At 35.4% G+C, this 16462-nt stretch overlaps 1 protein-coding gene across 5 annotated transcripts in view; it reads right to left on the reverse strand.

Annotated features, from left to right (window-relative positions):
* Positions 1 to 1096: 1096 nt before the first annotated feature.
* SESTD1 (SEC14 and spectrin domain containing 1) overlaps positions 1097 to 16462 on the reverse strand; it is a 162656-nt gene continuing 147290 nt past the window's right edge. For 2 of the 5 annotated variants that reach the window (XM_016949356.3, XM_024354694.3), the window contains exons 14-18: positions 16106 to 16187; positions 15246 to 15368; positions 13645 to 13836; positions 11289 to 11410; positions 7875 to 8597 (exon numbers count right to left, since the gene is read on the reverse strand). In XM_016949356.3, the coding sequence (XP_016804845.1) occupies positions 8468 to 8597; positions 11289 to 11410; positions 13645 to 13836; positions 15246 to 15368; positions 16106 to 16187 (649 nt within the window). In that variant the 3' untranslated portion in view covers positions 7875 to 8467. Of the gene's footprint in view, positions 8598 to 11288; positions 11411 to 13644; positions 13837 to 15151; positions 15369 to 16105; positions 16188 to 16462 lie in introns of all 5 variants that reach the window. The other 3 variants (XM_016949355.4, XR_010149676.1, NM_001243105.2) reach the window with 3 other exon arrangements.

Genomic DNA, 16462 nt, shown 5'->3' on the forward strand with positions numbered 1-16462 from the left:
TAGCTTGCATAACCCATAATATAGTTGAAGAAGAGGACTAATTGCATTTTAATCATTTTTTATGGGAAAATATGTTCCCAGTTCTAACAGAAGATTCTAGGAAAGCCTGATACTGCCATCAATACAGGACTCCCAGATGGATGCAACTATTAGTATTTGTGTATGTGTAGACAATTAGTAGAGCTGATTTTCCGATTCTGAAAATGTTCTAAACAAAAGAATAAAATGTATTAAAAAGACAGGAATGTCAAGTGTTGATATTGACTCATTCACATTTTCTCCCAATTTTATTTTGAACAAACACAATGGTAAGATCACTTCAATGGTTTGAAACAGGTTTGTGGATACAATGAAGCAGCTAATGGAAAACCTAGAGATGGATGGATACTCTAACGTGTAAAGTAAACATGTCCATTAATAACAAATGTACATTGTCTTCTATATATTTTTTTGCTTGTATGTTGAACTGTCACTCAAATGTACTTAACTTCATTGGACAAGGTATAAGGCTTGCCAATTTCCAAAGTCTGGCAGTCCAAAATCCTTAGTAGCCATTCTGGAACTGCTATTGTTTATAGCATGATATGATTGTGTTATTTTAAATACAGCTTTGTTGTAATATGCGTCCTCCATCCCCAAATACACATTCACCTTTTATGCCTTAAAAATGGACTTCTCAGTAGGAACAATGGAAATTTCACCACCGTCTATTATGGTGAGAACCTATTTCTGACAACAACATAAGACGCAGAGAAAGCACTGAACTTCTGTGCCAAGCCTGTGGGAAGGGATTGTTGGGGTCATGGGAGAGGGAAGCAGAAGCCTCTGTCTTCTAAGACTCCAGGTTGTTTCAGAATATACAAGTTACATTTTTGATTTAATGAAAGGTTTTAGGTAACACTGTTAGAAACAATTTAAACCTTTACAAAAAATAACTCAAATTGATTCAAAGATGCAGAATTCATCAGATTATCTTATAGAGACCAGTGTGACTTAATTCTCCCTAGATTTTATGAACAACTTTTATTAACAGAAATCAAACTTATTGTCCAAAGTGACAATATATCAAAGAAATACATACCAAAACCTGCTGCCATTAGAGTTTTTAACATTTTTATTGCATATTTACAATGTGTGGAACATTATAAGGATTTACAGTAGAAGCCAAATTTCCCAGCCCTTAAAATTTTAATAGGAAAATCGAATAAACCATACATATTTTTGAAAATGAGCATTAGAAACACACAGATGATTATAATTCTATAGACTAATACAGGTGAATGCTGTATGTAATAGAACAGCTGGGAGAGGTAAAAGAGTGGATAAGAGAGTCATCAGAGTGTGAAAAAACTACAGCTGGGTGGTATTGAATAAAGAGACAATATTGAAAATATTTTTAAACGCTAAAATGTCCCGTAAAAGCATAGCTATCCCCTATGCAAAACTGTGAGGTAGAATTTTTCCCACCCCGTTTTCTGCTCTTCTGGCCACCATTTGGGGGACTTCCCTGTCCAGGTGACTCTCTCTCACATAGCTGCACCTGGGGCTTACTAGCAATACATGCTTTCCACTACCCCCTCAACCTCATCACAGAAATAACCTTTTCTGTTCAATGATCAGTCTTACTTTACCTACTGAAAACGGGTGGTGAAAGTTAGTAACATAAACAAACCAGTGCTGTTTCTTCTAGCTAACATATCACCATGGTTGGGCTTTAACCTTTCAAGGAGTGAAATATTGCTAAAGTTTCAGGCATAGGAACCCCTTGAGGAGCTGTTTGGGGCAGACAGGTCTTTGCTTTCCTCAGATAGTTCCAATTGTCATCCTTGACCATGAACAATGCCATTGTTATTCCAAACTCACTTCTTCTAATACTTCAATATGGATCATAAAAATAGTTTACACCTTTATGCACATCAAAATACAAAATACAGGGCACAATAAAACTGAACTGGAAAAAGGTATGGCAGTTTCTTTTAAAACTACCCTGTGACCCAGCAATTCTAATCCAAGGAATTTACTGCAAAGAAATGAAAACCTATGTTCACAAAGACTTACATAAGAATGGTCATAGCAGCTTTATTTATAATGGCCAATCCTGGAAACAGCCCAGGTATCTATCAATAATAGGAAATTAAGTAAACAAACTGTAATATTGTCATACAGTGGAATACTACTCAGCAATAAAAAAGAACAGCAATAAAAAAATGAAGCCTTGTAGAAAAGCGTACATGTTGTGTGACTCTATTTATATAAAGTTTTAGAACAGAAAAATCTTATGGTAGAAAAAGGAACAGTGGTTGCCTTTGAGGGTCAAGTAGGGACAGGAATTGACTGGAAAGGGCAGTGTGGAAACTTTCTAGGGTGGTGATAACGTTTCCTATTTCCATAGCACTATATGCATTTGCCAAACCTCAGTGAACACATATGTTCTATGCACTTCATTGCATGCTAATTTTATGTAAAAAAGCCAACAATGAACTCTAGTTAATGATATGCAATTTAAAATGCATCAAATAATAATATGAAATGATGAATGGATATGTGACAAAGCAAGCATAGGTAATGCTAATTAGCATCTAGGTAGTGAGTACACTATAAAATTATTTTAACTTTTTAATGTATTTGATAATTTTCATAACAAGATGTTGGGTAAAAATACAGGGTGCAATGTTTACCAAATAGTTTTGCTGAGAATTTCATTACTGATTTTATGACAGTAAGATCATCAAATTCTTCTAAGTGTCCATTTAGAAGTAAGTTTCTCTTAAAGGCTTCTGAGACTATTCGTAAGTGTGATGTGAGCAATCAGTTCTCAAATCTACTCTGGTTTATAACTGTCAAAGTGGTATTTCGATCCTTTCACCTTTACAAAATACAATACATATATTTTGATGATATATTCTGAGCAAATCTGTTGGCCATAAAGATAACATAAGAGTTAAGATGAGAAAACATTCCTAAGAGAAAAATCAAACATACAAATTTTATTTACCCTAACTTCCAGACTAAAAAAGAATCTGTAACTGTAATAGAAAAGAAGTGAGGCTTGGTCTTAAATAGTGAGTGGTCTACTGTGTTCTGAGTGGAAAGGCACCCAGTCATCTCTCATCTCTCCCCCAAGACAGAAGCATTTGGACACCCTAAAGACATGGTATTCAGCTTGTGAAGACTTCTAAGGTGCCTCCTGGAGATTCACTGGGAACTGGCTGGAGTTCAGTAGCCCTTTTGTCAGAAAGTTTTCTACATGCCTAACTTAAAATCCCTAATAACACTGCTCCTGATAAGTAGCAGTTGATAACTACTTTCAGTTAAGAATTCCTATAAAATTACATATAGGAATTATACATATAGCCTCATAAAGTTCTCCAAAAAAAAATCTTTTAAAATGTGCCCACTGCTTTCAAAATATTTCATCATAGTTCTGGCTGTCTTTTGATCTCTAAGTTCTTCATGTTCTAGTACAGGTTCTGCTTTTTCTTGAAGTAGAGGGACTAGTGTTTATTCTCAAGCTTTCATGTTTGCTTTAAAATTCTGCAGTAATGTTGAGTCATATTAAGTGTCATACCCATGAACTTTTTTCAGTCTTAAAGACTCCCCTGTATTTATGCCAGCTCACGGAGTGTCCTTAGTTCTATGCCTCGATTACAGTATCACTCGGCCATTTTCTGTTCATCATCACTGCCTGAGTTTACCAAGAGACTGCTCCTCTCTAAGCATAACCAGCACTAACTGTGGTCTTTTCATGCTTTGTTCTTTTTTTTTTTTAACCTCATTATTGGGATACTTTATAAATAACAGATTTATGCTGTTGTTGTTTCTACTGGTCGGTGCTCACTCACTAATATCCAATCCTAGTATGATTTTCTTTTACTTGTGTCTATTAACAGGGTTATGTCACACCCTGTCAACCTCAAAACAGATGATACTCATCACTTGTCTTCCATCTTGCTGTTCTATTATCTTCCTACAAAAATAGCTAATTTGTCAGATTTCAAAGCCTTGTTATTTACTGATGAGCTTACCAACTGGACCTTTTGTATCTTCAGTGTGTAATTCTGAAGATGCATTCTGATACACTAGTGAACTGGGGGTGACGGTGAAGGGGTGGTGGAACTAAGGGGGGTGGGGCGGCGAACATAGGCAATATGCCATTTCCTCACCATCCCATGCTTGTCATGTGAGACAACAGAAAGGATAAAGAATACTCTATTTTTTATTCTGAAAAGATAATTATAGCAATGATACCTTCCATTCTGTTTATTTCTGGATATTTTGGCTTCAACCATTCTTTATATCATATTTTATTCTTGAAATTGGTATGACTTCTCTATTTTACAGCCTGAGATAAATTCTCAGATTTTTTTTAACAGTAAATGGCAAAGCCAGATTTTTGAAGCCAAGTATTCAAGCTCCAAACACTTTCCATTATATTCATTACAGTTCTTGTTTTAGCTGGTATGTTCTTTCCTCTACAAGTACTGCCATTATTTATGCTTCTTAGCTAAACCTAGACTTTTCAGTAGCATGTATGAAAGTCAAATAATGTCAAATGGTAAGTTTCTACTTCATTTTATCTCATCAGGGTATTTGTTGCTCTATATACCAGCATAGTATATTTTCTACTCCCAACTGAAGCTTTTCATTTTTAGGACTGAACGTTAATAATAAGTCTACTAATTAGGTTAACTGCTTAGCTATGTTCCAGCCATGTTTTTAATGCTAGAGAATTTTTCCTTTGGGGGCTTAAGCAAAGATATCCTAATCATACAGATCTCACTACTGATGATAATATACTCAATGGTGCTTGTTTCTGCCTGTACCATTCCCTATAGGCTGAAGATGTAAAGGACATTAGCAACCACAGTATGTTTAGTTTTTAGTAGCAACAGTATTTTACTACGGCCTTGTGTACTTTGGGTAGGATGTGAGAAGGGGAGTAGTACATAATAATGCCCAATCTCTATTAGCAAGTAACTTACAATGTAGTAGAGAATTCTGAACTATTTCTTCAAATGTAGACCATAGATTCAGCTAACTTCATAATCACATCATTGGTAACAATGGGTTTAGATCAGAGTATGGTTTACTCATCACTGTTAGTAAGGTAACTTAATTGTCATGCTCACACTAAGGAGTACGACACTAATAATACCACTCCGTATGTCAGCTAATAAGATAATGAAATAACAAACATGTTAAGACTAGCTAACACATGGGAGCAATAGCCAATGTAAATTTGTATAAAGTGAGAAGTATTCAATCTTCTACCTAGCAATGAAGCCTAGACCTGCCATCAGTATCCCAGCTGGCAGGCTGAGCAGTTTCATCAACATCACCAATGAGTCACCAGAACTGAACAAAGTGACCAACAATGAGGACTGGGAACAAAGCCAATTTGACCTAAAATGAAGTCATCATTTTTGCATAACTCTGCTGGGTTAGACATGTGCGAAGAACAGATGACAAACTGCCATTATATATTAAGCTTACACAGGAGCAAACAAATGATAAAAGGAAAAAAAAATCCTCAAACAAACAAAAAAACCCCAAAAAACCAAAACAAAATGAAACTAACCCTGCCAGCGTTTCAATAATTCCCTGAGATGGGCTAAAGGAATGTGGGAGGTTGTGACATATACCAATTACAAATGAGTGGTTCTTTCAGAGACTTGCAAGCTGATGTTAATTTATGACATAGAAACAGCTTGTGGTTTCAAACACACTGCAGTCACTTTTTTCACACGTTTACCTTAAGTGAGCTTTGACCCTATGAAAAAAAGTTGCTTTAGGGCATTACTGGATTTTCATTCATAACTCTATGTACAGATACACATATGAAAGCAGCAGCAAATTTACAGATGAGGAGCAATGATATTCATTATGTTAAAATCATACTTGGTCTCATGTGAAACACTCAATTTACAAGTAACATTTATGAACCCTGCCTTATTTTACTTTTTGTAGGCAAGATAGCTTAAGGTATATAAAAATTAACTCATTTGGCAATTATAACTCCATGAGTTGATGGCAGAATTACTAACAAACCAGTTCCTTTCTAGCAAAGTCTTAAGAAAAACATTCTAACTACTCTGAAATTCAGAAGAAACATATTGAGTATTGATATTTAGTTATTGAGTATAACTAAATATCTAAAGTAGTTAGTATCTAAGAATCTAAGAATAGATTCACTTGTAAGTCAGTTCTAACTTTAAAAAAGTATGTTTAAAACATACTTCAGACTGCAATGTAACAGGGATTATTACTAATGCCTACAATACAGCATTCACATTTACGAGGAATGGGCATCAGTTATGCATGAGCAAGACTGGGAATAGGAGAAGACAAGATTCCTTCCCTCAAAAGAGCTTAGTGGGTACAGACATAAACAACTGTAGAATGTGATAGCACCATCATGAAGACTGAAATAAATAATCACAAAAGTTCATACTCATAGCAGTAAAGCCCCAAAGGACTGAGAAGATTATCAAGTATAGAAAGAACTTCCTGGATGTTCTCAGAAGCAGTGACCACATAAGACAAGAGGGAGCAGTTGAACTTTGCCCTGAACTTCCTGGCATGTTTGACTAGGAAAAAAGGCTGCACCATTAACCTAAATTGTTCCAGGAGGAAAAGGTGATAAATATTGTCAATCTTTAATCAAGGTTGAAACGTCAAGTAGGCAATTAAAAAGAAATACAAGTCTAGATTTCTGGACCAGGTATGTAATCCAGAACATTGGTATAAAATAAAAACTCTAAGGATGAGATACCTAGAAAAGAGCCAAAAGCATTCTGAGGACAGGATCTGAGAGAGCACATGTTCAGCAGGCACATCTTAAATGAGGGTTATGCGACTGTACTCACAGTTATTTCAGAGGATAGCATCTTCAAGGAAGGAGACACTGTCTAGGAAAGGTTGCTCAATGGTGTAAATGTTGCAGAGAAAAGGGTAAGGGATTCAGATGGAGAAAAAAACCATTCAGTTTGGTAACTGGGAGGCCATTGCTGACTTTCAAAAGAACAGTTTCAGTAGAGTGCTGTGTAAAACCAGACTGCAAGGTGCTGAGTAGTGAGTGATGAGGATGTAGGGGCACTGGATGTGGATTTCTCCAAGAAGTCTGTCAGTCAGTGAAGAAGGCTGGAAAAACTAGCAGGTTAAAAGGGAGGGTTTTTTTTTTTTTTGCATTGGAAGATACATGAACATGTTTGTAGACCTCAAAAAGGAACCAGTATACAACTCGTTTATAATTTTGTAATGACTACAAGACTAAAAAATAATTTTTAATATTTTAAAAATGTTCTGAAATAAAAATACATAAAATTTAAATTATATGCATTTTACCATTTAAACTTAATACAAACTTAAAAGAACTAGCATTTCATGATAAATTTTATTTCTAAAGGAGTCATACAGTTCTGTTATTGGACTACTTCAGAATTTATTTTGCTTTTAGACTATAATGAGAAACTAAATTTTATTAACAATTGCTATTTTAGTTCCAGAAAGATTACTCTGATATAAAGGATTACACTGAAGTAATTATGTATGCCTTCTTCATCAGCCCTCCTCCCCTAAAGACAAAGTATCTTCAGGGTAGTTAATAATTTTGAGAATATTTTTCAAGTTGAAAAAGAGAAAAATTAGAAATAGTATTCCATTATTAATAAGTTCTTAAAGATCTAAATTGTTCACAATAATTTCTCATAAAACATGCTTATTTATTATATACACATGCTTACATATGTATTTCCTGTCTAAAATACATGCAACCACCATGAAAAAACAAATATTAAACCATCCTCACAGTCCTAAGAATGCCCTTTTAAATAAGGCACTCATGTTTGGAAATAGGATGTAACTACTAAATTAAATAAGATGTTTAAAGAAGTCTTTTATTAAGCACAAACAACTTTTAATACATTATCAATACAAATAGGAAAAGGTCTTTTAATGACTATGATATATCAAAGATCTGAAAGGCTTTCTCTGTATTGACACAATAAAAATAATCAATTCTGAAGAATTACAAAGTAAAATTTTGAGGACACCACTGTCTACTAACAAGAGTTTACTGTCTAAATTTACTAAATCACCTGTGGAGGAAGGGCAACTTTTTTTTTTTCTTTTTAATAGAGAGAATTCCTACTCTTATTAGCACCATTCAAAGCTTATTATCAGTTGTTTGTCTACAAACTGACAGGTCAGGTAAAGCTTTAAAGCAAGTTTTCAGTGCAATGTTTATAGTTCCTTCTTTTAAGATACTTGGAATCTACAGCCTCGAAGCATGTTAAGTAATTATGCCTTGGTAGTAGCAAGGTGTTAACATGTAAAGAGAAATGTGTCATGAAAAGAAATGAGACTTATTTTGGCTGTGAAATGCATCTTAAGGTGTGGTGGCTAATGCTGTAGTATGTTGACAACATGCGGGATTATGAACTGCAAATCTGTAGGTAGCTGGTAGCTATTAGCTCTCTGTGGTCACCATTTCAGGATGTCTCAGCTGCTGCCTTTTGAGATTAACTAGTTTCATCCTGTCTCTGATGTTTTCTGCAGTAGAAGCCATGTCACTTGGACTCCCAAAATATTGTTCGGTTCTAAAAATCAAAACACACAGAAAAACCTCAGATTAATACAAATCTATTAACTGCAGTGAATACAAATAGAAGCAAAAATTTACCATAAAAAATCTACATGAGATAGCCTATGTGTAAATATCAGTTCATCGGTGATCATACTGTTTGAGCAGGAAATTCAGCAGGAAAAACATTTTTTAAAATGGCATAAAATACATTAAGACATGATGAGAAAAATATATTGATGGTATAAAGGTTATATCATGTGTAGTTATGATAATAGCAACAAACCGAACAATGAAACACTGGAAATATGTGGGTCCAGAAGGATGCACAAACATAAAATTTATACAGGTACTTGAGTGCTACCGGCTGGGGACACCACTTGTCTATAGAGCTGGCAAGCAAAATAAATATTCTTTTTAATGTTATGACATTTTTTGGTACATTAACAGATAAAATTATTAATTTTATTCTACTCTCAAAGATACTGTATTCAGAATCACAGAATATTTTTAGAGCTGGAAGATTTCTTAGAAATTATCAGGTTAATCTCTTTATTTTTCAGATCAGAAAAGTGGAGCCTAGCAAGTTAAATGATGTAAGCAAGGTCACACAGGGAAAAACCAGAATTTGAACCTAGGTCTTTGCGCAGTGAATCCAGAGAGACCATCAATCTCTTTTATTTTACCAGGAGAAGGTATAAAAGAGAAATCTGTCTAACCTGTCAAACAAACTATACATGGCATAAACAGATTACCATTATATTAATAATTATGGAAAACACTACACACAACTTTGGGAAATATTTAATTCACCAAATACCTAAAAGAGATATACATAAGTTTTAATATGAATATAAAGTGGAATAAAATAGCAATTCCAAAATATTAAAGGTGGGTGTGAACTTTGAATATATAGTACTAACATTCTTTTATCTTAAAAGGATGAGGAAATGACACATAGACTATCTGTGAAACACAGACGAGAAGCTGAAGCAAGCATACCAGGGAGAGGTGTTCCTAGGCTGACATGGGTAGAACAGGAGACTGACTGTGTGACAACTGGCTGTGAAATGTAGGAATCAGGGAGGGTAAGGGATCCTGGAATGGAACAACCAGAAGCACGCCTGTAATTCTGCTACTAGCTGAATTTCGTTGTCTTTTATTGCAGATGTGTAATACAACTTTAGGTGACTTTAGGCTACCTCTGATTGTTCAAGTTTAGGTGGGGCTTGAGATAACGTAAGTATAGACTATGAATAATATTCTTTCAAGGGAATAAAATGCCATCTTTTCAATATCAATCCCAAATAATCACTGGAAGATCATGGCACAGTAGTAGCAGTGCTTATTATGTGTCAGATCTGTTTTAAGTACTTTATACTTATTTAGCTCAGGTTATTCCCACACCCCCATAACCTGAGGAAGGTATGAGTGTTACACGGCAGTTTTTAGATGAGGGAATTGAGGCACAAAGGTTAAGTGGCTTGCCCAAGGTGTTACAGTGAGAGACCTCTGGCTCCACAGTGCAGACTCATCACACTATACCACAATGTTAAAGGTACTTGTATTTTTATTTACTGGTTTGGTTACTCTATCATTTGAATTAAATATCCTCTGGATTATCTCTAAATTATTTTCACTAAGAATCAGGTCTAAATCACCAGGGATGAAGCTCCTCCTGATTCTTTTTTTTTTTTTTTTTTTTTTTTTTTGAGACAGAGTCTTGCTCTGTCACCCAGGCTGGAGCACAGTGGCGTGATCTCGGCTCACTGCAAGCTCCGCCTCCCAGGTTCATGCCATTTTCCTGCCTCAGCCTCCTGAGTAGCTGGGACTACAGGCACCCGCCACCACGCCCAGCTAATTTTTTGTCTTTTTAGTAGAGATGGGTTTTCACCGTGTTAGCCAGGATGGTCTCCATCTCCTGACCTTGTGATCCGCCCACTTTGGCCTCCCAAACTGCTGGGATTACAGGCGTGAGCCACCACGCCCGGCTGAAGCTCCTCCTGATTCTTTTCCTGATCCATTTATTTTGCATCAGATTATTTCATATTTTTATCACTATTTGAAATGGAAAGGTGTAAGATAATCAGGACCCCAGGACCCCATTCCTTCACACATAAAGAAATTAGAATGCCATATAACACAGTACAAAGGGAATGGGTTTGGAGCCACACAGACATACCTAAGATTGTATCTTTATGCTAACTCTTAGAAGCTGTGAAATCCTGAGAGCCTTACTTAATCTCTGTGGGCCTCAGTTTCTTCATTTGTAAATCAGGAATAATCATACTGGTTTGGTCCTCTTTGGTCAAAAGTAATGAAGGTGAAATGTTTCACTTGGTACTTGGCATACATTGTGAACTCACTAAACATCAGTCCCTTGTCCCCTCTTCCTTTTCCTGAATGAAGCCCCAAGTCACACTATTCCCCACCATCATAGCCAAGGCTAGAACCCAGTGTCTTAATCTAGTCAATGATCATTCTACAACAAGCTGTCAAGAAGTAACACATCTGTTGTTGGCAAGTACCATTACTGTGGCTAAGAGGTGTGGATTTCTTTTCATTTTAAACTAATTCATCGTAGGAGTTAAAGATGTGGACCAAACCTAATTTACTTGGCTTTTTAAAGAATAGATTTCCTCTTTTTAATGATTTCACTTTAAGACCACACCAATAAAAAATAAAATTATAAGAACATGCCCCATACCCATCAGGATAAACTACTGGAACAGTTAATCTATCCAAAAGTGATTTCCCAACTGCTTCAATTTCATCAAATTGCTCCTCATCATTAATAGCTTCAGGCTCTTCTGGACAGTCCTGCAAAATCTGCAACAAATAAAAGAGCAACATCAATCAAGAGACACAGACAGGTCTGCAGTTTCAGAGGATCACCCCACCCCACAAAAAAAAAAGAGAGAAAAGAAAGACACAGAAATGGAATCAAGCTCATACAAATTTGGTAGATTAAAGGCATTTTCTTGTTCTTAGCATCTTCAGGTATACCACTATATAAGATTGATCTATTATTGGCAAAATTCTTCAAGAAATTCAAACAAAATGAAATACATAATTCCTACTAACAATATGGTGATTTCCAAGAAAGAAAATAACTAGACTACTATTTGGAAAATAAGTTCAATCTGTCCTTAAGAAGTATTCTTTCATTTATTAAGTAACCATTTATTGAACAGTTTATGTTTATTTAGCAGCCTGGAAGGTGAAGGAGGTATAGACTGTGTTCTCAAAGAGCATATAGACATTACAAATGAAAAATTATATAAATAAAAAACAACAAAGAGTACAAATAAATAACTGATGTGACAACTCAGCTAGATGATAATATTTAACAACTGATCTGCTGGCTTGAGTTAACTGCCATATTAACTGCCATAAAATGATTAGGTTATAATTCAAATATGGTAATCTCTATAGTCCTTGATGAGATACTGTTCTTCACTCCACCCTAACCATTACCATTTAAATTAAACCACAAGAACTGCAAAATTTGAGAGAGAGAATAAAAAGAAGTATTCATTTTTACAACTTTTTTTTGCATTACACTTTATCTAATCATGTTTACTTCAGCATTACTCATAAATGGACATTTTTGTATTTTAAAACTCAAGGTTAAATGTAGATATTTTTCTAATCATTATACTATACAATTTGCTTATAGTTGTGGTTATTTATATTTATGCTTAATGGTATAAAATAGAATACAGTCAAGAGGAAAGTAATATCTGATAACAAAGGGCTTTACTTAGGTTTGTACAACAAGCTCCAGGAGGCGGAGCCTGCAGTGAGCCGAGATCATGCCACTGCACTCCAGCCTGGGCAACAGAGTGAGACTCTGTCTCAAAAAAACAAAAAAAAAAAGTTATCAGTGGTGCTAGACATTGGGCCAATTGTCACCCTTTGACAGTGAGGTGATTGGGGGAGCAGTACTGTGACTACAGAGGGTGGGGGGAGCTTCTGGGTGCTGGTAATGTTCTGTTTTTTTGAACAGTACACTGAGTACACAGGTGTGTTCACTTTATGAAATCTCACTGCACAGAATACTTGTGGTATGTTTTCTATGTTAATAGTATACTTCATAATAATAAAAAATTCTCATTGAAACAATCAGTAGATAAACAAGTTACACTATTTTGTATACTTCCACTTATCATCATTAGGCCCATGTTAATCAAACACTGATCTACGGAGTTCAATGACCAGCTGAGAATGAGTTAACTATGGACCCTTCCCAACAGATGTACTTCATAACTCAGATAGAAACTGTTTAATTCCTGAGGTTCCTTGCAACATCTGTTCCATGGATCAAGTTAGGTTTGCTAATATCTCAAAGTGTATCGAACATTCCCTACATATAAACTTTTATTGTAAGAGATCAAAACAAAATTAACTACATAATAAAGTTCCTTTTCAGAATGGATATGTAAGGCTTGGGTACAATAAATTCTTACTATGAAGAGTAAGAAAAAAGTTCTATTGAAAATGTGTCCAAATAACCCTGCATATTTTATTTTTTGTTTCTGAAATTAATGACCTTAATTCATTGAATAATGAATTCTAGAATCTTTAAAGAACACATATAAAAAAGCATTTTACTTTTGTCCTTATTCTTATTTTTTTAATGTCCCGACTTTATAAAATCACAAGGTGCCTTTAAAAAAATGTGTGACAATTAATAGCAGTTGCCAAAGCAAAAAGTTTCCCTTCCAGGCATAACGAACGAGACTGAACTCATGATACTCTAAAGAACAGAGGGCATATTCTGGACACCAGGCTTGGTGAGGAGAGAAGCGTAAAGAGAAGAAGACTACCAGGTGGTTCTAGATTTCTCCAATCATGGCTCTCCAGCACTGGTAAGGATTAAGGAAATTTAATTTGAACTCTCTAAGGCAATGTATTATATCTAAACAAACAAACCGTAACAACGGAACTCATATAAATATTGAAAAATAGATTAGTCATATAGTTACATTACTAAAATTAACATATTTTAAACACATATAATCAATACCACTGAGAATAACATTTCAAAAACACAAGCAAACCTTTTCAGCATTTGAGTGAAATGCAATAGCCATTTCCAATCTATGTACTCTCTCTTCAGATGCTATTGTAAATTGTTTCCATACTCTGTTCAGTCGAGGAAGTGTATCCCCAGATGACCGAGAAGTGCAGCGCAAAGATTGGCATAACACAACTGTGGCCTGTAGCAACTGCCTGCCATAGTCATAAGTGCTCTAAAAAAGAAAAGGAAACATAAAATTGTAATAAAAGAATTCTTAAGAGGATGGGGAAAGTGTGCAGGAAGATTGTCGTTACAATTAAGTGACACTACTAGAAATCAATACTGAATAAATCTAGTGGCACTTATTACTACAAATCATCTGTGTGTATAAGTAATAAAGGGGAAGCTATGTTTTTGTTAGTTTATAATAAGTTTCATGGCCAGGCACAGTGATTCATGCCTGTAATCCCAGCACTTTGGGAGGCTGAGGTGGGTGGATCGCTTGAAGCTAGGAGTTCAAGACCAGCCTGGCCAACATAGCAAGATCCTGTCTCTAAAAAAATGAAAAAAATTAGTTGAGTTTGGCCACACTTGCCTGTAGTCCTAGCTACCTTGGAGGCTGAGGCAGGAGGATCACTTGAGCCCAGGAGTTTGAGGAGGCAGTGAGCTATGACTGTGCTGAAACATCATATCCTAATTGACAGAGCAAGGCCTTGTCTCAAAAAAACAAAAATTGTTTAAAAATTTTTAATTAGAAAAAAGTCTCCTTCTGTTAGGCTTCCCCACTTTATTCTGTTTCCCCCATCGCAGTCTGCTTAAATTTCACTGGCCAGAAAGAATGTCTGCTTATGAATTAATCAAAACTACTTTCAAAAGTAGGTGAAATTAGGCACTTTATATTCCATACAGGAAACTACATCTGTTAAAACGTGAACTCATTATTAGGGAAAATAAGATACTTTTTGGCTTGGCGCGGTGGCTCACGCCTGTAATCCCAGCACTTTGGGAGGCCGAGGCGGGTGGATCGCTTGAGGTCAGGAGTTTAAGACCAGCCTGGCCAACATGGTGAAACCCCATCTCTACTAAAAAGACAAAAACTAGCCAGGCGTGGTGGCCGGTGCCTGTAATCCCAGCTACACGGGTGGCTGAGGCATGAGAATCGCCTGAACCTGGGAGGCAGAGGTTGCAGTGAGCTGAGATTGCATCATTGCACTCCAGCCTGGACAACAGAGGAAGACTGTGTCTTAAAAAAAAAAAAAAAAGATACTTTTCACCACAAAAAAGTTCTGTATTATTATGCTAACACTAGTGTGATGCAGAAAGTGAGGTTTCTTATTTACTGATATTAACATCCATTTCATATTAACTTCTGTGGATGAACAGTTGGATTGCCTTAAAAATGCCATAATATATAGCATAAATCAGAGGGACCATGCAGAACATGTATTCAGGGAAACGTAAGCCCTCTCAAGTTTATGCAGGCTAGTTTTGATGCACCAGCTGACATTTTCTTAATTCTGTGACACTTCTGGAATAACAAAACTAACCTTCTTGTACTTGGAAGGTAAAGTTACATTATAATCATGCAGAAAGCTATTCAAACACTGAGCTTGTGGAAAAGGAAGATAACCAGTTTTGCACCTGTGCAACATCAACAAATTTTCTATGCTTTTCCAGCAAAACTTTCGTTTCTTGAGCATCATCGCCCAATCTGATGTGAGTCTTAAGCAGAGCATCCAGAAGTTCACTTAGCCATTCTACTGCCTAAACAAAAAGACATAACAATGAAGCTGGATTCAGAACTCTTTACTTATTGTATCAAAATGTCATTTATACAGAGATTACTATCATGTGATTAATGAATCCGTTAATTATAACCTAAAGTCTTAAAAGCTTATTTCATTCAATGATAAGCTACATGAATTAATGACCTCTCCTACTCCTCAAAATTCTTTAAATCTGAAGGCAAGACATACTGAAGAAAAGCATTCTTTTAAAATTAATATCACATAATAAAAGATCATGTATTTCTGTATGTAGATCCATCAGGATTGCATTACAGATTTGTGTTACTACATAAAATCAAAAATTTTATCTATATCTAACTGAAATGATGTTCTCTGATGATAACGACAAAATATATCAAATTGTTTATCTGGTATTGAAATTTCTCTTGCAGATGCAAGAGAGCAAAATGCAGTGTGCTCCACCAGATTTTATCCTGGATGTAACTGACAACCTAATCAACAATAATAAATAATAAACAATCCCAATCTCTAGCTCAATAGAGGATTATAGAGGATTTCATTGAGAAAATTAAGTTAAATGAGATCAATCAACTAGCTGGGAATACCAAAGTGTATTCTTCAACAAGATAAACTAGAACCTGACTTCAAGAATTTACTTTTTTAGGACCATGAAAAGTACACTTTTGTTTGTAGTTAGATGAAATCAATCTTCTAAGAAAAGTTAACTACATAATGTAGCTGACTGCTCCTTACCTGGGCAGCATCTTCTTCACATTTAAACAACTGCACCATCTGAAGCATCTTTAACCTTCGCACATCTACCATGTCTTCACATCTAATGAACCCAAACATAAATTTAACTAATCATTTCTGTTTTATTGATTACTATTGTAACATCATCATTTGGTACATGTATTTTATAGTACACTAAAATACTTAGTCCTACACAATGGAGAATGCAAGTATTTCGTATTGATTTGTAAGAATTTTAGGGATATTTATATCAATGTTACATCAAAATACCCAAATGATACTCAATGACAAACCCTCTTAAGGGTAGCATGGATTCTGCAAAATATTAAAGCAAAATGTAAGGACAATAGTACACTA

This window comes from Pan troglodytes, chromosome 13 (assembly GCF_028858775.2).
Source record: "Pan troglodytes isolate AG18354 chromosome 13, NHGRI_mPanTro3-v2.0_pri, whole genome shotgun sequence".
Taxonomy (NCBI): Eukaryota; Metazoa; Chordata; class Mammalia; order Primates; family Hominidae; genus Pan; species Pan troglodytes.